The sequence below is a fragment of the Ochlerotatus camptorhynchus genome, unplaced genomic scaffold, assembly GCF_037179485.1.
Source record: "Ochlerotatus camptorhynchus isolate MF236.1 unplaced genomic scaffold, CSIRO-AGI_Acam_v1.1 ptg000330l, whole genome shotgun sequence".
In the NCBI taxonomy this organism is placed as follows: Eukaryota; Metazoa; Arthropoda; class Insecta; order Diptera; family Culicidae; genus Ochlerotatus; species Ochlerotatus camptorhynchus.
The window spans coordinates 10073287-10098732 of record NW_027040818.1 but is presented as its reverse complement, the minus strand read 5'-3'; the positions used below and the strand labels follow the sequence as shown (position 1 = coordinate 10098732).

General features: G+C 38.8%; 1 protein-coding gene across 7 annotated transcripts in view; it reads right to left on the bottom strand.

The window, feature by feature from the left end:
• The window catches only part of Mp (Multiplexin), an 884548-nt gene that overhangs the window by 145856 nt on the left and 713246 nt on the right, over nucleotides 1-25446 (bottom strand). For 3 of the 7 annotated variants that reach the window (XM_065230396.1, XM_065230401.1, XM_065230400.1), the window contains exons 10-16: nucleotides 16773-16934; nucleotides 15938-16028; nucleotides 15668-15768; nucleotides 2389-2553; nucleotides 1266-1542; nucleotides 613-740; nucleotides 298-387 (exon numbers count right to left, since the gene is read on the bottom strand). In XM_065230396.1, the coding sequence (XP_065086468.1) occupies nucleotides 298-387; nucleotides 613-740; nucleotides 1266-1542; nucleotides 2389-2553; nucleotides 15668-15768; nucleotides 15938-16028; nucleotides 16773-16934 (1014 nt within the window). Of the gene's footprint in view, nucleotides 1-297; nucleotides 388-612; nucleotides 741-1265; nucleotides 1543-2388; nucleotides 2554-15420; nucleotides 15451-15667; nucleotides 15769-15937; nucleotides 16029-16772; nucleotides 16935-25446 lie in introns of all 7 variants that reach the window. The other 4 variants (XM_065230397.1, XM_065230398.1, XM_065230399.1 and 1 more) reach the window with 2 other exon arrangements.

Here is a 25446-nt window from a genome sequence, read left to right as displayed (position 1 = left end):
CACTTGCTGGAATCCCTATCTGTCGCATGTGGTCCGGCGGGAGTTGGTTCGCAGAAATGGCTGCGAATCTCTGTCTGGGAAATTGTTCCTTTCTGAACCGTTGATACTTTCCCAGCCATGCACACGACACGCTGCTGTTTGCTCTTTTACGGTAGAGCTCCAGCAGCGTGGATCAACATTCCTGACGTCTGACAGGGGAAAATTAATTATCTTGTTGTATCCTGTCACGACGAGGACGCCGCCTATGACTACGACTGTGATGCGACGGTTTTGGCTTTGGAGCGTTGAACTACTTACCGGGTACGAGTTGATGTCCGGTTGTCCGATGGGGCCGGGCTTGCCGCGCCGACCCCGAGGCCCCCGTTCGCCCTTTTCGCCTTTGGTCGCCTGATGGGAATATACGAAGGAGAACGGAAACCCGTACAAAAGATGGCAATTAATTCTAGTTTATGGGATTACGAGGGGATTTACAGTTGACGGTTGAGGTTGTTGGGAAAACTTGGAATTACCGACCCGATCGGAAGTGGTTAGGGCGTGTGGATTTGAATCGGTGGGCGATAGAATTTGATAGGGGATTAACAGATGGAGGTGTGCGTGCGTTTGTGTGCTTACCCGGGTTGAATTGAATGAGGCGTTTTCGTTGATGATGAATTCCGGGCCTTTTTCACCTTTTGGGCCGGTGTTTCCCTTGTCGCCTTTGTCGCCCGGTAGACCTGGGTGTCCTGGCATACCGGTTTCTCCTGAAATTGGAAATTTTGCGACAGTGGGGATTAATGCAAGTCGTTTCTTGTATATACGATGATTTCTTAGTTTTTGACGAATTGGTATATTTTTCAATGTTATACCTGCAGGTCAATTAACAGTAGGGGATTTGCTTTTGTTATCGGACAAAATGAGCCGTTGTGTATGTTGAATAGATAGTATTTTTTATTATATAATTCAACATTACAGCAAAATGAAAACCAAATTTTAAAGAACGGGTAGTTTTCAAAGAAGGGAAAATAGTATAAAATCATATTTTACTTTCAAGAATTTGTTTGAATTCATGATAAATCAGTTTCAGAATATTTACATCAGCTCTAGTCCTTTCGACCGTTTGTCCCTTTCCACCTTTTGTCCCTTTTGATTTTTGTCCCTTTCGACCTTTTGTCCTTCCGACGTTCTGTCGTTCGACCTTTTGTCCCTAAGCCCGGTCTGCTTGGTCAAATGAGTTCCTAAAAGTCAACTTGCAATCCGACCTTAAAATTCCGAAGTGAAACACCTACCTGGCAATCCTGGCGTTCCATCGAAGCCGGTTGGCCCTCGCAAACCGGGCAAACCCGGTGGCCCCTGTTGGCAGCGACAATCCGATGTGCCGGTGGTATTTTTTGCATCCGTATTCACCACTATTCCGGGAGGTCCCGGTGGTCCAGCCGGTCCGACGTCACCGGTGTGTCCCTTGTCTCCTTTCGTTCCCGGGGATCCGGTTTGACCGGGGATTCCCGGAACTCCCGAAGGACCGACCGATCCCTTCGGTCCCGGTGCTCCCATCGATGTGTGACCCTGAGAATTTGAATTTTTTTTTATTAGAGTTGAGCTCAATTGAAAAGCGTTCCATGCAACAAGCATTCATGCAAAGAAGATAGCATTAAACACAAAAGAAATCCACTAAAGGTACACCCAACAGTTTCCTGTGAAGAGGAGGAGAATGTTTTTCTGAATCGCTTTTTAAAAGTAAACTTTTTAAGGACAAGAGGCTATTCAAGCGATGCGAAAAGTAAACTTTTCTTTTCCCACCTTTGGAATGGGGTTGAAGGAGAAACAACGCAACATAAAAGCCCAGGGACGACAGGGTGAAGGTTGTCCAGAGCAAACGAAACCAAGCTTAAGCTACCTATTCGAGCAATACGGGGAAAGTTGGTGGAAAAGCGGTCTTGAAAAGAAAAATCAAAACAACATTTATGTGGGGCTGTCGAGAGTTTTGCTGTTGTTGCTATTGCTAAGTGAGAAAAGATTAAATTTGGCTGGGCCGGATGGGGGGTTGCATTTCTTCCGGTTTGCAGATTGCGAAGTTTAAGCGAGGGGTAGGAGTGCTTTGCAACGCTAATGACACCGCTTGGAGCATGCTACGGTGGGTGGAACTTGCGGTATTGTGGTGAGATGAGATGGGTAGAGTTTCGAACCGGTTCGTTTAAAATGTTCGGTATTCTGTTCGCATCTTTTTGTCGGTTTGGATCCTTTCCCGGAAGAAATGCAACGTCAACACCGTCCCCCGCTTTGACCGCAGCCACAAAAACTCAAGCACTCCAGCAACAACAGCCGCAACAACAACAGCGATTCTCCACAGCCCACAGGCAGCTACGAGTCTAGGAGTTGAGAAAACCGCAGCGAAAATCGCTTTTCCCCTACCCGTTCTCCCTTGGCACCGGTGAGGCCCGGGTCGCCCCGGTCCCCTTTGCTGCCCTGTTCGCCCTTCGGACCAAGTAGGCCGACGTCGCCCTTGTCACCCGGTTCACCCTTGGATCCGGGCAAAGCGCTCCGCATGCCTTGGATCTGCGAGCCCAGCATTGATTCCTAAAGTTGTATGGCGGATGCACGGTTGGGAAGACACAGAAAGAGAGAAAGAGAGAGAGAAACAGAAAATCCTGCCGTCAGTATCACCGAGGATAGCATTGATTGTGTGCCTAGGCATACCGGAGAAAGGAAAACTTTATAACAAAAAGTCATCGAGTCGAAAACAACAAGAAACACGGTGAAATCAAAGTGAAGGAGCAAGTTTGAATCAACAAACAGTCTTGTGTGTTTTCTTCCTTCACAAATAACAGAAAAGTATAGAAATACGGATACACAAATACACTTCAATCGAAAGCGCACCGTCTCTTTCGAGTGTGGATAATATTGTTTCTATCATCCTGTGAGAGTTGTTGTGGTTTTAGGTTCAGTGTAGTTTTATTTTTTGTGTGTGAGGTTCTTTGATAAAAAGTTTACCTGCAGAGAATGTTGCAACTGCAGAAGGGATCAGAAACGTGGAAGCAGGTTCGCCAGCACTATTGATACATGGTAGATTGATTTGGAAAGTTGTAATTAAACTTTGAAAACATTGTGCAACATTCTGGGACAACCATCCTCTTCATCAACTTTATCTTTCGTTAGCAATTTGGCTTCCGTTATGGTGGTGGAGCAGCGGACTTCTTTGCGAACTAATCAATGGTTTCTTTGAAACTTACAACCGTCGATCAGTAAGAGCGAGTGACCATGGAGACGCTTGGTCTTTAAAATAGAAACAAACCGATGCATTGCTTAAACAATGGCAACTCATATGGAGATGGATTCTGCAGTTTTATACCCCGTACAGACTATGGCTTATATCATGTAATATAGGCTGCCTTGCAATGAGCACTCATACATAGGATTTCCAGTGAAAACTAGATGTATGAGTGCTCATTGCAAGACAGTCTATACTACATGATATAAGCCATAGTCTGTACGGGGCAGTGCTGATAAAAATTATTCCTTCTACACTCAACATAGCTGAAAATGAAGACAACCTTAACAGATAGACCAACTACCTGCATGAATCTGAATTTTGACATAACACAATTCTCTTGACCAAGGCAACCTCTGAGTATCGTAGTCAGCATTTGTTTTTCTTCGTTCGTGGCTGGATGTTCATTATCGCCTCCGTTGTTGTCAATATTAATATTCGTCTTCATCTTGGTGGCGATGATTTTGAAGATCAAATGCAAAATGATTATTTTCATTTTACTCAAATATAGCACTGAAGGACGTGTCGTGTTAGTTTTTACACACAAACCGATGGCAAATTATTGCCTCAAGCTGAACTGATGATAAAATCCCGGTTTTAGACTCTGGAGTCGACAATATTCAAAATAATCATTTTGCCCAAAATGTCGTTGATTATTTTGCTTTTGAGGATCACTTCTGATTTTGACAATTTTGGGTTTGATAATCAAGCACTGGAAAATATCAAAAAACGTGTACTCGTTGATGTATGATCAACTCATTTGTTCATTTCACTTGTACGTAACAGCGAACATTTTCAAAACAAACGCAATTCATCTACACTGGGTTGAAGCGATACTCCTTGCGTGTGATGGTAAATGATAAAAACAGACACTTGTACGGGGTATTAAAATAGTAACGAAAATGTATCCCTTCATGTTTGTCGTATTTATTGGTTGATAACAACTTCGCTCAATGATCCAGTCCGTACTCTTTCGAAGTTGATCATACTTACTCGTGATTTCTTGTCAATAAATAGCTGTCAAACCTATTCCGAGCAGGTTCCGGTTGAATCAACACTCGTCTTTATCAAATCCTAATTTTCTTCATTTTTGCGACAAAACCTTTACAAAACTTGCTCCATCGAGGATAATACGCGATTTTCGGAAATTTGGATTAAAGCTTAATCCTCAATTCGGTAAACACCAAGAGAGGATTAAACCACAGAGGTAACTCTAAGACTAGTAGGTCCCGAAGAAACGTGCTCAACTTTTTGGCTCAGCTCTGGTACTATCTTCGGTCCCAAGCTAATCGATTCACCCCTCCAAAAATAGGAAAAACCAATAACCCCTGATTTTATCTGTCAAACTTTCATAGCGAATCAAAACAAACATTGCGTAGTACTAGAATTTCGACTAGAATGGGATACGTTAGTTGTTTGCTTGGGACCAATAGGCTAGTCAAGTAGTGAGCCAATTTAAAACCGTTAGTTTCGTATTGATTGTTGATTAAACTATGAAAGAACGCAACCTTTCTCTCTCGTATTGTAGAGAGTGTATATGTTTGGGTATGTGGGTATTCAGTCCCGGAAAAAAACAGTTGCTATTTTTTTCAGATTATCTCTGGAGCAACCTATTAGGGCCTATCAGCATTTGTAAACAAACCGTTTCAAAACCCTTTTCTCACAAACCGAAGGCCACACACGCAAACCAACAGCCAGTGCTGATAAAAATCATTCCTTCTACACTCAACTTAGCTGAGAAAGAAGACAACCTTAACTGATAGACAAACTACCTGCACAGCAAAAAATAATTTTGATATCACATCAAAGTGGATGCACTTCAATATCATAGAGGTAACTCTAAGACAAGTAGGTCCCGAAGAAACGTGCTCAACTTTTTGGCTCACCTCTGGTACTATCTTCGGTCCCAAGCTTGTCGAATCACCCCTCGAAACATAGGAAAAACCAATAACCCCTCATTTTATCTGTCAAACTTTCATAGCGAATCAAAACAAACATTGCGTAGTACTAAAATTTCGACTAGAATAGGGTACGTTAATCGTTTGCTTGGGACCAATAGGCTACTAAAGTGGTGAGCCAATTTAAAATCGTTAGTTTCGTATTGATTGTTGCTTCAATCGTGTCAAAAATATGGTGTAATATTACTAGCAAAAAAGGACAAAATTATCATTAATACAGTGCATGAACTGACATTACGCTGCTTTTACTGTACTTGTTTATTTTTGTGACCATAAAAATTACATGAGATTTTTGACACGATTGAAGTGCATCTTCTTGGATGTAATATTAAAATTTATTTTTTGCTGTGTGCATGAATTTGAATTTTGACATAAACATATTCTCTTGATCACAGCAACCGCTGAGTAGCGAAGTAAACATTTGTTTTTGTTCATTCGTGCCTGGATGTTTATTATCGCCTGTGTTATTGTCAATATAAATATTCCTCTTCACCTTGGTGGGGATGATTTTCAGGATCAAATGCAAAATGATTATTTTCATATTACACCAATATAGCGCTATAGAACGTGCTGTGTTGTTTTTTATAACTCAGATTGATGGAAAATTATTGCCTCATGCTGAATTGATGATAATATCGAGGTTTTAGGCTCTGGAGTCGATAGTATTCAAAATAATCATTTTGCCCAAAATGAATTTGATTATTTTGCTTTTGAGGATCACTTCTGATTTTGACAATTTAGGGTTGGATAATCAAGCAGTGGTGAATATCAGCAAACGCGTATTTTTTGTTGTATAATGAACTCATTTATTCGTTTCGCTCGTACTTCATAGCGAAGGTATTCAAAACGAACGCAATTTATCAACAATGGGTTGAAGCTCTACTTCTCGCGAGTGATGGTAAATGATTAAAACAGACACTGCCTACAGCACCATTAGGTAGGTGATGTGCATTTTTCTAATGTTGCTCCGAGTTTTTATTTTGCTCCAGCTCCAGCAAAAAAAAAATGTTTAGACGTGTTCGACAAACATTGCGATGGTTTGGATAAATTTCTGAGCAACCTGATGTTATCGAAGAATATCGGAAGCTGTGCTTTGAATTGTTGGGTACTTTCCTTCAAAGTAATTTGTGATCATCATTGTACCTGTAAATCTTCTATTCTTATTCCGCTTTGATCCTACCCGTGGTAATCCTGCTTGGGTATCGAGTTGGAAAATTCTTCTTAGATCCGTCGGATTCTTAAAGTAATCTGCTTGGAAGTCGATTTGGAGCAACTTTCTTCTGCCGCCATAGTGTCTAAGCACAAAGGAAAAGGGCAATCTCTTGATCCCTCTTCGGATGAAATTTATTTGAGCACAATGAGAATGATCCATCATCCAGGCAAAATGCCACTAAACTTTTCCGGCTCAATGCCAAGAAGGAAAAGGTTCCCCCTATTGTGATAACCACTTCCGATTACCATGCTTTTCGTACGGAACTTTTGAACTTCGTTAAATTGAAGTTTTCACTTCAAATTGGCTGAGAAGCAACCCAAATATTTTCACTTAAGGCACTTACACTGAACGTCTGTTTTCAAGGTTGTCTTGAAAGGTCTGCTCAGTGAATAATCGCTGTATCAGATCAAAGATGGATTGAACAAATCCAAGTAATCAAAATGAAAATTAAATCCCGTCCTGGCGATTCACGGAACGGGATCTCCTTTTTTTATTATTATTATAGTCACTTTAACACTCTGGGTCATTCGTGACTTGTCCGGGTGAGATTTGAACTCGTGGTATGATGTTACCTACTACTACCAGTTCACTTAAAAATTTTCGCAAAGATTCCAACAGCCGAGTGATTCTGCAATTTATTTTGCTGAGATTCAGTAAAACAATTGCCGAGACTCAGCTAACAAATAACATTTTGCTGAGATATCAGCTAACAAACAGATATTTTGCAGAGGTATCAGCAAAAGTAAATACCGAGGTAATCGGCTGTTGGAGATTTTACCGAGCTAGATTAAGTGTGTAGTAAACTGAACAACCGTAAGGCCTTAGAAAAAGCTAGCCTTATGGTCCATGTCCGAGTGAAGTGGGAACACTTCGGGGAGACTGGAGGAAATTTTAGACTTGTTGTTTGCTGCAGAGAAGTAAACCATGTTTGAAATTTGCAGATGTATAGAACCTCGTTGAGTTGTGTGCTTTTGAAATTGCGAGGTGTGATAGAAAAAATGGACTCTACAAGGAAACACCTGGAGAAGAAGAACAAGATATCCCAAAACCGTCTCGATGAGTCTCATCGTCGCCCAAAGGTCAATCACCATAGCCGGTAGAACTCCAGACGAATCTAGAACCGAACTACCATTCATACTGGCGACAATGATCTGATGACAACGTTATTTGAGCATTGTCGCCAGTATGAATGGTAGTTCGGTCTGGAGTTCGACCGGCTATGGTGGGTGACCAGTGGGCGACGATGAGACTCATCGAGACGGTTTTGGGATACCTCGTTCTTCTTCTTCAGGTGTTTCCTTTACAACTTTTAGCGATTTTGCCAACTTTGCGTGCGAGTAGCTCGGATTTTCGCGATGCGCGAGCAAAATTTTGATACGCTGCTCTTCTTGCTTGGACGGCATTTTGACAACTGAAGAGTGAATTCCAAAATCAAAATAGGAGCAACATTCTACACACACACACACCTTCAAAATGAGGGGTGTTCAGGTTTTTTAAATGCAAAATTGAAAGAAATACGTCAAGTTGATATTGACCAAATTTTGACCGTATCACCCTTTATTTCGATATTTCTCAAATATCTGCTTGAACATGAGGAAATTGGAGAAACAGATTATTCAGTGCGAGTAAAAATGTCTTCGATTTGCTTCATACTCGAGCAGATTTTTGTGGAAAATTGAAGAAATTTACTCAGTCTATGAGTGATCTGCTATATTTTGAGAATTGAAGTCATATTCAACGGACAAATAAATAGACGCGATATTTTGGGTACTGCGAAATTTATGAGGGATGATAGTTAGAAAATTTAGTTAATCTACCAAAACGGGTTTGATCGAAGGGAGTCGAACTCTATGGTACATTAAAGTGACAATTGAGTTCAAACTTTATCGTTTGTCTTGAAGGATTAGTTGACGTAGAATGAACTGATGACATGGTGGATAGCGATTGCAATTCGAGAATAGTTTTAAAATTCAGAAGTCGTTCAATCGACTGGATCGCTAGAAAGCAGCAATGCGTTAGCTTGCTGTCAATAGATGCAGAATACTTTTTCCGAGTCCTGTCTCTTCCAGCTACCCTGCTTGTTGAAGCTAATGTACGGCATTGGCCGTTAGGTCACTGACCCAGTGACGATGCACGATGACAGGACATCGATAATCGATTCAACCAACCGGTGGAAACTAACTAGCCTATTGGTCCCAAGCAAATCGATTAACGTACCCCATTAAAGTCTAAATTTTAGTACTGCACTATGTTTGTTTTGATTCGCTATGAAAGTTTGACAGATAAAATGAGGGGTTAGTGGATTTTCCTATGTTTCGAGGGGTGAATCGATTAGTTTGGGACCGAAGAGAGTACCAGAGCTGAGCCACAAAGTTGAGCACGCTTCTTCGGGACCTTCTGGTCTTAGAGTTACCTCTAAGGTTCAACTTTGAGCGAGAAGTGGTGTAACAGAAGTCAACTGCTGTAAGACGAAATCAATGATCCAATCATAAGCTAGGTCTGGCGACGACATAAGGTAGGCACCCCTCAGTATCAAATTTGTAAACAATGCAAATTAGTGCATGAGCTGTGCATGACTCTCTTGAAACGACAGCCCAAGCAACATTTATGGTTTTATTGTGGTCCATTGTAAGCTTAATACACCTCTTTAAAACCACGATAAAACAAATAAAAAATACTCGGATGTTCGTTTTTTCGTTGTTCGTTTTCGTAAGCAGTTGACCGATGCACGGTAAAACGAAGCTTATTTCAAGACTGGTTTCACTAAGTACACATTACTCAGCAGTTCAAGTAATCAGGAAAGTGTTTTCATAAGCAACAAACTGTATCAATATTTACTTGCACTGAACAAAAGTTTCTCCGATTATATCCAACTTTTTTTTTTCCTTTGGTTTGTTTTTTCCGACAATCTTGTTTTCCGTGCTGAGCACCAATGCTACCGACGTGCCAGGAAGGCAGCTCCCACACCTGGACCCTACCTATCGACCCATCAACTCATGAACCGGGGACCAACGGCTTTACTTCCCATCCGAAGGAAGGCGTGATCAGAGATGTTATGCCTCAGAACATCCCGGCGGCGCCGACTGGTATTGAACCCAGGCCTGCTGGGGTGAGAGGTAATCACGCTTACCAATACACCACCGGCGCCGTTATTATATCCAACTTGTGGAAGATGAGAAAGTTAATGGTCATGCTACTATGCTCTCGATACTTTTCTGAGTGCTATGCTATCCAATATAAGCTGAACATTTCATTCATTGCTCATGAAAACATGCAGAAGTTGAAAATTAAGAAAAGATGATTCAATATCAATCCATGATGATGTATGATTTTTCCAGTTGATAATCGGATTTCGAAACCATATATTTATCTGTTTTCTTCTAAAAATAACAGATCAAATTGGTTCGAAAATCATTACGTCTTCGCCAGACCTAGCTCATAAGTTCATAAAACACAATAGAAATTTCTTCACAACAAGCAAAATTTTGTAATGGTAACAAGCAAGCATGGGAAAAAATCGCAACAAGTAGTAGCTTGTGTGAGCCCAAGGCGCCTAATACATAGGTGACACAGTAGGAAGAAGTAATAGTTTGTTAACTGAAATGAACTATGCCCATTTTGTTATGGCAAGTTTTGCTATAAGAAATGCTCCTCCTGTTTATTAGTGAAATTCACATCAAAGATTGATTAATTGCGTAGGAAATCAGTTTGGCACGGCATTTGTGACCAGTATACACCTTCCGATCGTATGAAACAGGTCAAAACCTGTCCAAATCCGCCCATAAAAAAATTGTTTTGAATTTCTGTATGGCAAAATAGTGAACTTTTCGTGAACATTAACGGCAAAGAACTCACCAACACTGGGAGACCGTGAGTTCCTGCCCACCTGTCATAAAAAAAAAACATCTCGGTGTGAGCCGCTCTGATTTCGTCCGTATTCTCATTGCTTCTATTTTCTTCGATGAACTCAGAATTGAGCTAAACAGACAGCTGAGCGCGTTTAATCAATCTTTGATGTGAATTTCGCTAATAAACACGAGGAGCATTTCCTATAGCAAAACTTGCCATAACAAAATGGGCTTAGTTCATTTTAGTAAACAAACTAACACTTCTTCCTACTGTGTCACCTATGTCAAGACGGTTTTATGACAGGTGGGCAGGAACTCACGGTCTCCCAGTGTTGGTGAGTTCTTTGCCGTTAATGTTCACGAAAAGTTCACTATTTTGCCATACAGAAATTCAAAACAAAATTTTTTATCTGCGGATTTGGACTGTTTTGGACCTGTTTCATACCACCGGAAGGTGTATGCTGGTCACAAATGCCGTGCCAAACTGATTTCCTACGCAATTAATCTAGCTTTGATGTGAATTTCGCTAATAAACACGAGGAGCATTTCTTATAGCAAAACTTGCCATAACAAAATGGGCGATTCATTTTAGTAAACAAACTAACACTTCTTCCGACTGTGGCACCTATGTATTAGCCGTCTCGCACCTATGTATTAGGTGCCTAGAGCTGAGCGTAACACGAACGATTTTGAGTGTAGTAGTGTGGATGATTCATCACTTATTATTTTTTCATGCTTGCTGAGCCTTTTACGCTTGCATTCAGCTAAGTGAGCTGAGTGAGAATTTGGCAGAGAGAATCACCTTTTGTTTTCTAGCTTTAATCGTAAATCGACAAATTTAAATTGGTATTAACATGGAGAAAATAATTATACTGTAACACATAAACATATGCGTTACGCAAAAACTGTAAAACTGTTATGTCCAATTCAACTGATTTAAATCACTGAGTCGAAAAATATCTCATTCAATTTAGCGTTCGGTTTTCAAGCATCCCTTCGGGTTCTCCCTCGGTCGAGAAAATCGTTTGGCTGCCGTCAGAGATGCCAGATTTTTATTTCGGAAGTGTGCGAAAAATGTCTGTGAATTACAGAAATGTCTGTAATTGGGCTGCATAGAATTAACAGAAGGTTTGCGTGTGAAGGGGGTAATCATCTTTTGTCTCGAAATAGTTTGTCAAATTTGAAATTTCAGTAAAGCCATGTTCGAGCAGAAAAGACCTGCTTTTAACTAATTGAACCTAATTGGAGCTGGAAATGCATCCATTTACGCAGTATACGTTAAAAAGCAGTTAACAAAAAGATAAATTACAATTACACGACAAATGAGGTCGACTCTAAGTTGTGATTAGTTCACTCATATTATTGAAATGTTGTTAACTCATAGACTGAGTAAAACTTTCCGAGCTTTTACAGGAAAAGTTTCATTTCACACATAGGGTTCATGTTAATTAGTGGTGCAATTCCCAATTATTATATCACATGAAAGTAATGTGAAATTCTAATGAATATTTTCCATTGGATATGTGATTTTTTCTTTGAGTGTATACTTCTAGAATGAGTAAATTTTTTGTTGATTTTCGACATATTCAAAAAGATTTATAAGGCTCGAAAATTTTACAAAGTCTACAAGTAAACTACGTTTTCTAGAGCTTGAGTAATTTAACGAAGCCAAGTACGATGAATTGGCACTTAACACTGTTGTATCGATTTTACAAATACAGTTTTAAAATAAGATATATCAAGCAACATATTCATTAAATTTTGCAAAATAGTTACACACTTGGGGGAGAAAAAATTGGATAAATGTATCACAATTTGCTGATACCAACCTTTTTGCCTTTCTCGTACACCAAGGCTATGATATCACTTGAAAAATATAATTTCGTTCCAAGACCCGGAGAGACGAATGGCATATACCAATAGGCTCATCTCAACGGTATCGGAAAATGTTTCTGTGTAACTCACTCATTTTCCGCAGAGATGGCTGGATCAATTTGAGTGGAACAAATTCCAGAAGAAGTGTTTCAGATCCCCATAGATCGCTATTGATTTATTTTGTGGTTAGAATTATGGTTCCAAAGCTATGAACAAAAATGTGAACTCCAGATCTAACTGGGGAATGCTCGAAAGATGGATACAGAGCCTTCCCGTTTTGGCAACACATGATTTTTGTCTTCTTCAATTTCTAGAAAACCCATCCAACGCTTAATTCCATTTCTGATGTCACTGGACCCCTCTTTGGAGATCCTATCTACTTGAAATGTCATAAATTAATCCCCAGGAAGTGCTAGCCCAAATTTGAAGAAAGAATTAGTTGATTAGGTCGTGTTGCCAAAAACGGGAAGGCACTGTCAAAAACTCATATTGCGACACCTCAAATCACATTAGAATTTTACTATAAGATCAATGGTGGACATATTCAGACCCAATGATCACAATGGCCGCTTTCAAATGTACCGGGTACCGGAAGTGGACAGATTTTGACATGCGCCGAAATGCATCGTGCGATACCTCAAATCACATGGAACTCAACATAATGATTAGTGCATGTATTTATATTGTTTTTCCTTAACCTGATCCTTTGTAAAAGTTTGTAATGGGGTTTCCTCTTGGGTTCCCTTTGATTTTTCTCGATTTTTTAAAACATTTTAATGACTTTTATTCAGGTACAACGACGAAAATGGCTGCTTCGTTCAGCACTCAAACCACAGACGGACATACATAACACATTGAATATTTCTCACTGTAAAACATCGTCAATAAAACATTACCGCCATCTGTTGAATACACTGTGGTGGGTAGTACGCTGAACAGATGGCGGTAGTGTGTAAATGTCAAACGCAAGGGAATTTTAAACGTCAAACGCAAGAGTAAACCTCAAACACAATATGCGCGCCACAGGTGGCGGTACTACCAACTACGATACTTTTAAATTTACCGTTAAATGCTTGTTCGATGAACAACTTGCGAATGTTATGTCTGTGTGGCTGCTAAAACTGTTCTCGAATAAAAATAAGGAATAGGATGGAAACACACTGTCCGTTTCATTCACTTTTTGACAGTGACTATAGACAGTCAAGTTATAGACCGACCAACGTAAGTTGACGTATCAAAACAAACCGTCAAATCGTATGGAAAATGTTCGATTTGGATTCAACATGGCATCTATAACAGTGACTGCTCGTTCGTGTGGTGGATTTGATTAAAGATGTAAAACAGTGTAACCAAACAAATTTTAAAATTCTCTCTCGATTACAAAAGTCTGTAAATATCTGTGAAAAAAAAACTAAACAATCTGTAAATGTCTGTAACGAAAAAAAATGTCTGTGAAAAAAATAAAAGTCTGTAAATTCACAGACATATCTGTAAATCTGGCATCTCTGGTTGCCGTTCAGTGTATAATGCATTCCTTCTATTGCTGTCTGTTCCGAATCTACATGCAGAGTCACATGGATTTTTCCATGCTTGGCAACAAGGCATTGTCATGGCAACCACATATAAAATGTTGACAACATTCTGGCTACTTTAACCAAAGATAGAGTGATACTAGTGAAATTTGAAAATATTTCATAGTAATCCACCATAGTTTCCATACAACCTTCAATGATTTTGTTTATTTATGTTTGTTAGCTGATATCTCGGCAAGTTGTTCACTGAGATCCAGCAAAATAAGATGCCGAGCTGCTTGGTGGTGCCCACCTCGGCAAAAAATCTAAATTTGTACTTTCAATATATGGGAAGAACATGACACATTTCGCGATTTCTCCATTCAAAATTGTCATTTGCAGTGTGGCTTATAAAACTTCGATACAAATAAACACCATTCCTGAGGTTAACTCAAAAGTGATGAAAAACCAAATGGGGCTGATATGCGAGTATCGGCAATAAAGAACCCTCAAATCGCGATTAAGGCCATATTTGCGGCCATTGTTTCGCAGGAAATTGAAGCCGGCTATAATTCCTGTCCACCCTGGGATTCCACCTGTCGGAGGAGCGGTAATCTTCCTGATATTACCTGAATCCGTTTGTTTAATCATCATGTTTCATTTGTTCAAGATCCATTAAAAATTGCTGCGGGAAAACATGTTATTGAACGATAAATTTATTTAAATGGATACGTTTTCATGATATGTTAATGCTAAAATGACATGGACGAAACGCTTGAAGCCCACTTGTAAAGACATACTTTTCCATTGTTCCACTTTCATTTAATTGAAATTCTATTGATGCAACTCATTTCTATCAGTTAATTGAATTCGAATAATGCCAAAACAGCTCATTTCTCCTCGAGCGATGGGAAAATTGATGTACCTTTTCCACTTCCGTCCAATTTCTTCTCTCTTCCGTGCCGTCGCCTATCATCAACTGAATAAACAATAGAAGTACACACAAGCATGAAGTTGAATGAAATTAGATTTGTCATATTTCTGCCAACAATACGACAGTGCCTACGACGTATGGTAGCGTACAGTTTCTGCCTGCCGGGGGTTGACAATTGTTTTCATTCCTGCTGCTTCTTTTTGTTTGTTTCTTCCTCCGACGTTGTTCTATTCATCCAATTTCAGCAGCAGCAACTATGCTTGCCTACCATAAACACATTTTCATGTTTCATGTCGGCAGGACCCGGCGGCAGACCGAGTCAAACCAATCCGGAGACCAATAAAAATATAGAAACAAGCCAAGAATGGGAAAAATCACAGATCCTGCACAATGCGATGAATAGAGCGAGAGAGCAACAGCACCAATATGTATGCCAAGGTTGTCTGACACTTTGACTTTTTTCCCTTGGATTTCGGGGGCGGTGCGGTTCATTCGAACTGGATCGGATCGGTTTTGTGGTGAAAGCGTGGTGGGAATGTTGCCCGCATGATGCAAGAGGTCGTGCCTTGGGTAGGTTGGCAGCAGGGGGTGTGTGTCAAATTGGGGAATTGTTTCACATAAATATTTCATTTCGCTGCTTTGGGGCAGGCTGCTACATCCGACCGATGCCGACCCCTAATGAGATCAAATTCGGGGTACTCAAAGGAAACAATGTCGGTAAAAGTGCTTCCACGTTTCTGATGGAAATGTTTGTTTTTTTTTGCGTCATTGAAAGTGTCGAAATTTAGTTATGAATTGAATAGATCTGCAGTGAATTATCTGTTACTCTGGTTATACCTTGAACATCCGCGATGGATTCCAACTTGTCTAGAATTAGAACATTTTGACAAAACAGATATTGTGTTATGGGTTAAGAGAAAGAAAGAAAGCATGAAATTGTAAAACTTTGATGTTAGATAGTTGCGGTTTGCAGCGGAGATGTGGTGAAATATGAGGTTAGAAAATGTTACTCATCATTTCAATTAGTTACATTACAAATATTTTTTTTCTTCGGTTGGATTGTGAATAGAAACAGTTGACTTACATCGTAGTTCTCGGGAATACCCGGCGGTCCCGGAGATCCAGGTAGACCGGCAGGACCCGGCATGCCATCCAAGCCGGACTCCCCCTTGCTACCCTGGATACCTGTGGAGACAGGGATGAAAAGGAAAGACAATGATGTTGAAATAAAATTTAATTTTCATTACACTCATTAAGCTCGACAGCACTTAACTCTGTCGATGTTCTGAAAAGAATGGGGGGGGGGGGGGACTCATGGTAAGAGGATAAGGTTTAATGTTTGTTATTAACTCACCCTCCGTTCCGGGTAATCCGGGCTCTCCACGGTCGCCTTTGTCACCCTTGGGACCGGCAACGCCCCGCTCACCGGCGGGTCCCGTTGCTCCCTGTTGGAAAAAAGAGCGAGAAAGGGGGGAAACATGATAGAATTGCATTGAAATCTACACGGCCGTTGAATCCGTTTCATATTAGGTTGCATTTACTCGAATTCGCAAAAACGTAGGTCACTCATAGACTGAGAAATGTTTTCTCGAATATGAATTTTAAATCATATTTGAACATATTTTTTGCGAAACTTTGCTCGACATTTACTTATCTTTGAGTAAACATTTACTTAGTCTATAGTACGTTTTTGCGAATTTTAGTGATCGGTACCCAAATATGAGTCGCATTCAACGGTCGTGTATAGGATAATAGCTATACATGCTAAGGCGAAAGAACCCGTAATGAGAATAATTACACCCATTTTGAAGCAAAGTGACTTACACGCTATTTAAAAACTAACCCAAATTTGGGTAGAATCCGCCCATATCAGTCAAAACTGAACCTACCCAAAAATTGGTAACTATGTTGGGAGTGACAAGTTGACATATGAACAAAATTGATCGGATTCATGTCAATGTTTTCCCGTTGTCAATTTTTGGGTAGGTTCAGTTTTAACGGATCTGGGTTAATTCTACCTAAAATTGGGAAGCTTTTAAATAGCGTGTATCTCATGAATGGGTAAAACATTTACCCATTTAATGAGTTGCTATTACTAAAAAATGAGAAACTATTACCCAACTTTTCTTCAAAATGGATGAAATTTCTCACATTAATGGATACTTTCATGTTAGAGTGCAGACACTTACGGTCAGTCCGGGTGAGCCGGTCTTACCCTCGCGACCCTGTGGCCCTTCCGGACCACGAAGGTACTCGCGCAGGATGCTGTCCATTTTCAGCTCCTCCATGATGAGTGTGACGTTGCAGAAGCACTGATTCGGGAACTTTCGGTTCGGGAAGGCGTCGTAGAGCTGTGACGGTAAGAGAGGGGGTGATTAGTTTGATTCGATAGGCAGTGAGGAGGTTGGAGTAGTTGGAAAAAATAATTGGGTAGGTAAAATGAAACAAGGAAAAGTAAATTAACGACAATTGATCTGTTGTATGATTTAACTGAAATTATAATATTGAATAATTAAAACAATTTAAAAAAAGTACAATATTTTTAGGGTCGTCAAAAAATATTGTAAAACTGTTAGAATTTCATGAAAATTCTAATGTGGTGGGATTTTGTACATTCCATCAAACAAGTTTACATGGAAAATTAGCTATCTGGATAAAATGTGGTAATGCCCCAATCATTGAAGGGCTTAACCAACCGGTGGAAACTAATGATTTTAAATTGGCTCACTACTTGACTAACCTATTGGTCCCAAGTAAATCTATAAGCGTACCCCATTCTAGTCGAAATTCTAGTACTACACTTTGTTTGTTTTGATTCGTTATGAAAGTTTGGCAGATAAAATGAGGGGTTCGTGGATTTTCCTATGTCTCGAGGGGTGCATCGATTAGCTTGGGACCGAAGATAGTACTAGAGCTGTGCCAAAAAGTTAAGTGCGTTTCTTCGGGACCTTCTGGTCTTAGAGTTTTTTTTTTTTCCTTTGGTTTGTTTTTTCCGTCGATCTTGTTTTCCGTGCTGAGCACCAATGCTAAAGACGTGCCAGGAAGGCAGCTCCCACACCTGGACCCTACCTATCGACCCATCAACTCATGAACCGGGGACCAACGGCTTTACTTCCCATCCGAAGGAAGGCGTGATCAAAGATGTTATGCCTCAGAACATCCCGGCGGCGCCGACTGGGATTGAACCCAGGCCTGCTGGGGTGAAAGGTAATCACGTGGTCTTAGAGTTACCTCTATGATAATACTTTATGCCCAGGAAAATCGAGACATTTTTCAACCCGAAAAATTCCTTGACCGGGCATTTTGAGATAGATGGGTCTTAATTTTTTTTAAATTTTCTTCGAAAAAAAAATCATATTTTTTGCCCCAGAAAAACATTAATTTCTTTACAACTTTGTCTCAGACGTCATTTCGATCAGAAATGCCGTTTCCGAGCAACAATTTTTTGAAAAATTTTAAGGATGCCATTTTGAAAATTTCACAAGATTCATTTTGATCAATAGGAGGGACAAATGGTTGAATGGACAAATGGTCGAATGGACAAATGGTCGAATGGACAAATGGTCTAATGGACAAAAGTTCAAAATAGAAAAAAAGCTTGAATGGCCAAAAGAACAAAATGGACCAGTGTTCGGAAAAGCTCAAAACCTCAAATCTCATGCATGAGTTTATGCGCCGTCAGGTTCGAAAATTCATGTTTCTATAGTTTATCGTTATTCATTGTTAATACTATTGTTTGTACAACAGTAATTGGAAAACTACCACAACATGCATAAGCATACTCATTGACGTTTGAGAGGTTTTTGTGAGTTTAAAGCTGAAATGATTTTTCGGTGTTGAGAGTGTAAGTGCGTGAATATGCATGAGAATCTCAACCATGAATTTTGTATGCCGCATTAGCACGCAAGTCTATCATCGCATGGAGACTCAATGAATGAGATTTGAGCATGATTTTCCGAGCACTGAAGTGGACAAATGGTCAAAATGGATAAGCTGGACAAGTTGATGGGTGGCTAACTTTCAAATATTTTTCCTTCCTTAAATCATGAGTGGTTCTTTGGAAAATTAAGTAAAAAATAGATATCATGTTTGTCACGGCAATTTAAGAGACAAATAATTGCATTTTTCTAGAATATATTACTTTTCTAATCATGAGCAGTTCTTTTGGAGTATTTTTTTAGTTATTCTTAAGTCCAAGCGAAAATTGTCTAAACAATAATTTGTCAAATTATCTGTTGGTTTTTTGAACATTTGTCCACTTCGCCTTTCTGTCCATTTTGACTTCGACCTCTTGTCCTTTCGACATTTTGTCCATTTCAACCTTTTGTCCACTCGACCTTTAGTCCCTCTAATTTAAATTCGACATTTTGTCCATTCTACCTTTTGTACCTCTAAGTTCAATTCGACTTTTCGCCTATTCGACCTTTTGTCTCTCTAAGTTCAATTCAACCTTTTGTTCATTTGACCTTCTGTCCCTCAAATTTCAATTTGACCTTTTGTCCCTTCGACCTTTTATCCCTCGAAGTACAATTCGACCTTTTGTCCATTCGACATTCCCAACTAACATTTTCAGCTTTGTAAGCCAACTTTTCCGGCGTTCTGCTGTAAAGTAGCTGAAAAGAAGCTGCAGATACAGCTACAAGCAAAAGCTAGCAAAATAGTTTTGGAGAGCATTTACTCAACTTTCTCACAACCATTATTCAATTTGTCAGTCGCACTGAATAACATCAGCCAATAAACGCTAATGTCACTTCTATACACACACTACCCAACTTTCAACTAGTAGCTGCAAAACAAAGCTAACAAAATGAATATATTACTCATTTGATGGCTTCTACACAACCAACCACTCTTGCTGAATAACATAAACATCAAAAGTGCTTTTTCAACAACTAAATAACCTTAATAAATAAGCTTATAAACTGTGTTAGAGCAACTTCGGAAGCATTTTCACAGTCAACTAGGTTTATTTTTAGACGTGTGCAGTTTTACAGCTTTTACTCTGTTCTTTTATAACTAGTCGAGAAAAGTGATTCATGTGTACTATTATAAAGCCTCTACTCAGCGATTTTGTTGTAGAAGAGAATGTTGATTTGTTTACATAAGTTCAAAGTGTTGGCGTAGCACAGTTGGTAGTGTCAAGGTTTGCCAATGAGGTCGTCTCGAGTTCGATTCCAGGTTCCGGTGCAGAGTTAAATAATTTGGTGACGATTTGTAACTAATTTCGATTAATTTGATTCACAGCAAAATAAACAAAATAAAATCCTTCATAAAAAAGCGTAAACAGTATTTAACCCGGCTTCAAGAGAAAGCTTGTGTAGTGATTATTGGATAACCGGGAAAAGGTTGAATAAGCGCCTTTCAAGTTCACACACAACTAAACAGCAGGATAACAGCTGTATAGAAGCGTTAATGGATATATACAATAAGAGCTTCTCCCGACCGTTCCAACAGCCATAAGTAGCTGACTAAGTTCGCCAGATTTGCTTGTATAGAGGTTGAGTAAAGGTTTCCTCATATCGTATAACGTTTGAATACAGCTTGAGGCTGTATAAATGAAATGAGTAAAGCGTTTACATTGTGAAAATTGTTAGTTGGGTTTTGTCCTTCGATCTCTTGTCTTTAGACCTTTTGTCATAGATTATTTTTTTAAGGAAGCTTTTAGGAAAGATCTGTAACTTTCATGGAAATCCTGCAAATTTTAAAAACGTTTTGCGAACTTCAGCGCAGTTTTGTGATTTTCAAACTTAAGGAACGTATTGCGAACTTCAGGGAAAATCTGCGAGCTTCAGGGACATTTTGGAAACATCCGGGAAGTTTTACAAACTTCAGGAAAACTCTACGAACTTAAATGAAGTACTCCAGGGACGCTATGCAAACTTCAGTGAAGTTCTGAGAACGTTAAAATGATTCTGTGAATTTTAGGAAACTGCTTCAGACTTTGGGAACTTTCTGATTTTTTTTGGAATGTTCTTCGAGCTTCCTTAACTTCAGTAAAGTTCTACAAACCTTAGGGGTGTTCTGTGAATTTCAAGCAAGTTTTGCGAAGCGAGAGGAGATTTTACGCGACAGTAAAAATTCAGATTTTTTTTGGGAAAATACTGTCAAATACCCCACAGTATGGAATCGGGGTGACGTGTAAGAATCAGAAATCAATGTTTGATATCATTTTGAAATTCAAGATGGTGGCTTCCAGCTACAGCAAAACTTGGAAATTCTGTCAAATACCCCACAATATGGTTATTTTAGGAATCGGAGTTACGTCTAAGAACTGGACATCGATATCTGACGCTATTTTGAAATCCAAGATGGTGGCTTCCGGTTTCAGACAAACTTGGAAATTCTGTCAAATACTCCACAAAATGGATATTTTTGGAATCGGAGTGACGTGCAGAGACCGGGAATCGATGCATGACGCTATTTTGAAATGCAAGATAGTGGCTTCATGTTATATTTTTTTATTTAAATCTTTATTTTAGAGATTTTTTGCTTAAGGCTAGTTCATCTCTACTTCCGGTTACAGAAAAGCTTGGAAATTCTGTCAAATGCTCCACATTATGGGTATTTTTGGAATCGGGGTGACGTGTAGGGACTGGAAATCGTTGTCTGAAGCCATGTTGATCCAAGATGGTGGCTGGATGCCACCATATTGGATTTTAAAATGCTTCAAACGTGTATTTCCCGTCCCTACACGTCACCCAGATTCTAAAAATACCCATAGTGTTGGGTATTTGACAGTATTTTTCAGTTTTTCTGTAACCGGAAGTCGCTATATTTGATTTCAAAATAGCGTCATACATGGATTTCTGCTTCCTAAACGTCACTCCGATTCCAAAGATACCCGTCATAGGTGCATCATATTGCAAAACTATCAAAATTCTCGATCCAATGAAATTCCGTATACGGTCTATCACGCTTCACACTCACTCGATTCTACTCATTTTTTATTCCACACTAACTCTCCCAAGTAACATTTTAAGTTTTATGAAATACTACAAAGCAACTATAAAACAACCTTCCTAAAACTCTGGTCAAGGCTATTTTGTCATTAATGCATCCACCAAAACCTCATTAAGACTAGAATATGTCTAGTTGGCCCACCCTGGCGAAGGTTCTGAAGGGTGTATTCTCGAAGTTCTTCCATATTGATTTACTGCAAAAGGTTGTATGACGAACGCATTGAGAACCATTTGAAAGCTACAACAAAAGCTATTTAGCAACAATAAAAAACCCTTTCCGAGGCATCACCCCTAGCCGCTTGCTTAATCCACTTGAATAGCATTAATCAAGATAGAAAAGGATTTATGAATCCGATCTTATCAAAATAATTAAAATAGAAACTGTTGGTATAAAAATCTTGTTGAATATTCAAATTTATTACAATAGTTCTCATTAAGTGGCTTAGTTTTAAGTGCCTTTTCAAATTTTAAGTGAAATGTACGTGAAAGCATCGAAAAAAATACGTCCGCCCTCGTAAAGCGTCGATTTGACTAATTATTTTATATTGAAAAAAAAAAAAAAATATATATTCTTCAGATCGAGGTAGGCCGAGATTTTTTTTTTATGATTTTCGTAAAAAGCTGAATTACTAAGCAGGAATGTTTTACACTTTGAAATGCTGTATTTATACTAAATTTTTTGTTCATTGCCGTTATAAAACCATCATAAATCAGAGTGGATGCCAAATGGTTACTGAATTGTTATTTGGATCTACTACAAACAAGATTCTAGATTTGTTTGATCAACCTGTTCTGATGCTGCATGAATGAATTTGGATTTGAAACCAGTATGTGCACTCGAGTGGCCACGGAACGGTCCTCCGGAAGCTCCGGAACATCTCAATTAGTAGAAAGATCCTAAAGCTCAGCATTTTTTTAAATCACTTATTTTGATACTACATTAATGAATTTGGATCTAGGACCAGCATGCACAGTTTGCTGGCCGCGAACCGGTCTTTCGGGAGATCCGGACCATGCGTAAAAGTGATCAATTCGTAAAAACATCCAAGAACTCCATGATTTTTTTGAAATCACTTATTCTGAAGCTACATGTATGAATTCGGATCTAGGACTAGCATATGCAATCAGGTAGTGGAATGGTTCTCTGGAAGATATTGAACATCCACAAAAGTATTCAATTCGCATAAAAAGTCCTAGAGCTCCACAATTTATATTTAAGTCTTAAGAAAAAAAAAAAAAAAAACAGGTACTACTGGCAAACATCACTCTCACTCACTTTATACTACATATGGCTACGAAGACTTTTAATATTTGATTTTAAAATAATAATTCGAACAGTAGCAAAACTACCAGATGAAACCCCTAATTAGAACTGACCGAAAGATCTCTGAACTTCTCTTAAGTTCTGTAGACTTCCTTAAAGTTTTTAAGTATCTTTTTTAAACTTCCCGAAATTTTACTGAATTTAATTGAATCACTTTGAAGTTCTTCGATCTGCCTTGAGGTTGCCACAATTGCTGAAGTTTTGAAAACTTCGTTGAAGCTCACGGCACTTCGTCAAAAATCTCTCATTCTCTCTGAACTTCTTTGGACTTCCCTGAGGTTTTAAATCTTTTTTGAAGGTCAGTTCTATTGTTTCCGAAATTTCAATCATATTCATTAAATTCGCTGAAGACCCCGCTTATACTAATGAAACTGATATGAAGATCTCTGATCATCTGCAAAGTTGCAAGAACTTCCCAAAATATAATAAAACTAACATTGGTTCTATATTGTAGCTTAGGGTATTTCCGTTGATATCGTATAGAGTTTTTATATAGTATGTGTTACACATTTTACAAAAATATTAAAAAAACATTTTCGTGTTTTTCGCCTTTTTGAAAAAGCACTCAAACCATCACTTATGAAATGTATTTCCTATACAGCCATCACAAATTCAATGTTGTATTCTTACTGCTTATGAAGTTTTCTGATTATATACTCATTCAAAGTTTCATATTTAAAGCAGGCTTGCAATTGCTCATTACAGCTAAAATGCTATTTTTCGTTATTATGAAACAATAGGATACTATAATCATAATTTTTATTTGTAAGATGCAAGAAGAGGTGGTAAAGATTGTATATGACATAAAAAATGTGTCAATTTTGCTTTCAGAAGGTCACAACTAGCGATTAGCTGTAACGATGAGCAACGCGATGAGTAAAATCATAAAATCGCTAGTTGTGACCTTCTGAAAGCAAAATTGACAAATTTTATACCTTCTTTTTTTTCCTTTATTTAACGTCGGTCTCTGTTCCGTAATCTAGTGCCAATCACCGGCGGACATCGATAGCCATCCATTGGCGGCAACTGAATGTGCAGGAAGGCAGCTTCCACACCTGCGTAGGATATCGCACCCGTTCACAAACAGACATGGGCCGGGACCAACGGCTTTACTTCCCTTCCGAAGGAAGACGTGACCAGAGATTTTTATGCCTCATAATAATCCCACCGACCTCGGCTGGGATTGAACCCAGACCCATTGGGTGTTAGAAAGCAGTCACGCTTACCACTACACCACCGGCGCCGGCTAAATTTTATATGTCATATACAATCTTTACCACCTCTTTTTGCATCTTACAAATAAAAATTATCATTATAGTATCCCATTGTTTCATAATAACGAAAAATAGCATTTTAGCTGTAATGAGCAATTGCAAGTCTGATTTAAAGAACTAAATTGTTTGAGTTTCACCCATTTTTTTTTTCTACATTCCTCGAGCATTATCAAAGTAACTTCAAATCAAAAAACTGAAGTTCGGTCACAAAACTAAAAAAATAATGCAAATGCTTTAATTTCCGTTAAACAAATTACTAACGAATTAACTCTTGGATCCTCAGTACTTTAAATTTAAAATTTGAAAAACATTCATTGCTGTAACAAATATTTAGAATATACTTTTAAAAAACTATCAATGTTAACCCGTTTTACGGTACCTTAAAATCTATTTACATTTCTGAAGGTCTTTAGACGTTCTTGAAGATTCCTGAACATTTTAACTGATCTCGAAATTTCCTTGAACATAATCTGATCGTCACTGAATTTCCTGCAATTTTGTGCAGCTCTTTACACTGCAATGAAAACCAAGGAATTTTTTTAAAATGATCTCTCATTTTCCTGATGCTCATATCTCTTATGTTTATGAAAATTGTTTAAAGGCCTTGGTACTCTGATGAAGCTTCGGAAATTTCCTGAGTTTCTTGGAACTTCTTAACATTGCTTCAATTTCTTTGAAATTAGTTGAACTGCCCTTAGTTTCTTTGATTTGTCTTTCTGCCCTCGAAGCATTTCTGAAGTTCTCTCAATTCCTTTGATGCTCTTGGTACTATCCTGAACTTAAATAGAACTGTCCCAAAAACCATTCATTGAAGTTCCTGAAATATTTCTGAAGTTTTCTTAAGTTCTCTGAACTTCCCTAAAATTTTCGGATCTTCCTAAGAATTTCTCATAGTTTTTCTGAAGTTTACGGAGTTGACCGGAAATTATCGGAACTTTCGCTTACTTCAAACTTCTCTGAATGTCTGGCCTTTTTTGAATTTCTCGAAGTTATGAATAAAACAGCAAAAAAGGGTAATCTTCCATTTAATTCCACTTAATTAATTTTGGTATCTATGAAAGATACGTATTTCGACTACAATAGGCAGTCTTTATCAGTGTCATTCCCATTAAAGAACTTATCAAAATCCAACCCCCTTAAGTACTCATCCCAGTTATGAAGTTATTGGAATTGCCGTTAATATCTCTGAAATTCCCCAAATCTCTTTAGTCTTACTTCTTTGAGATACTCTTTTTTTTTCCTTTGGTTTGTTTTTCGTCGATCTTGTTTTCCGTGCTGAGCACCAATGTTACCGACGCCAGGAAGG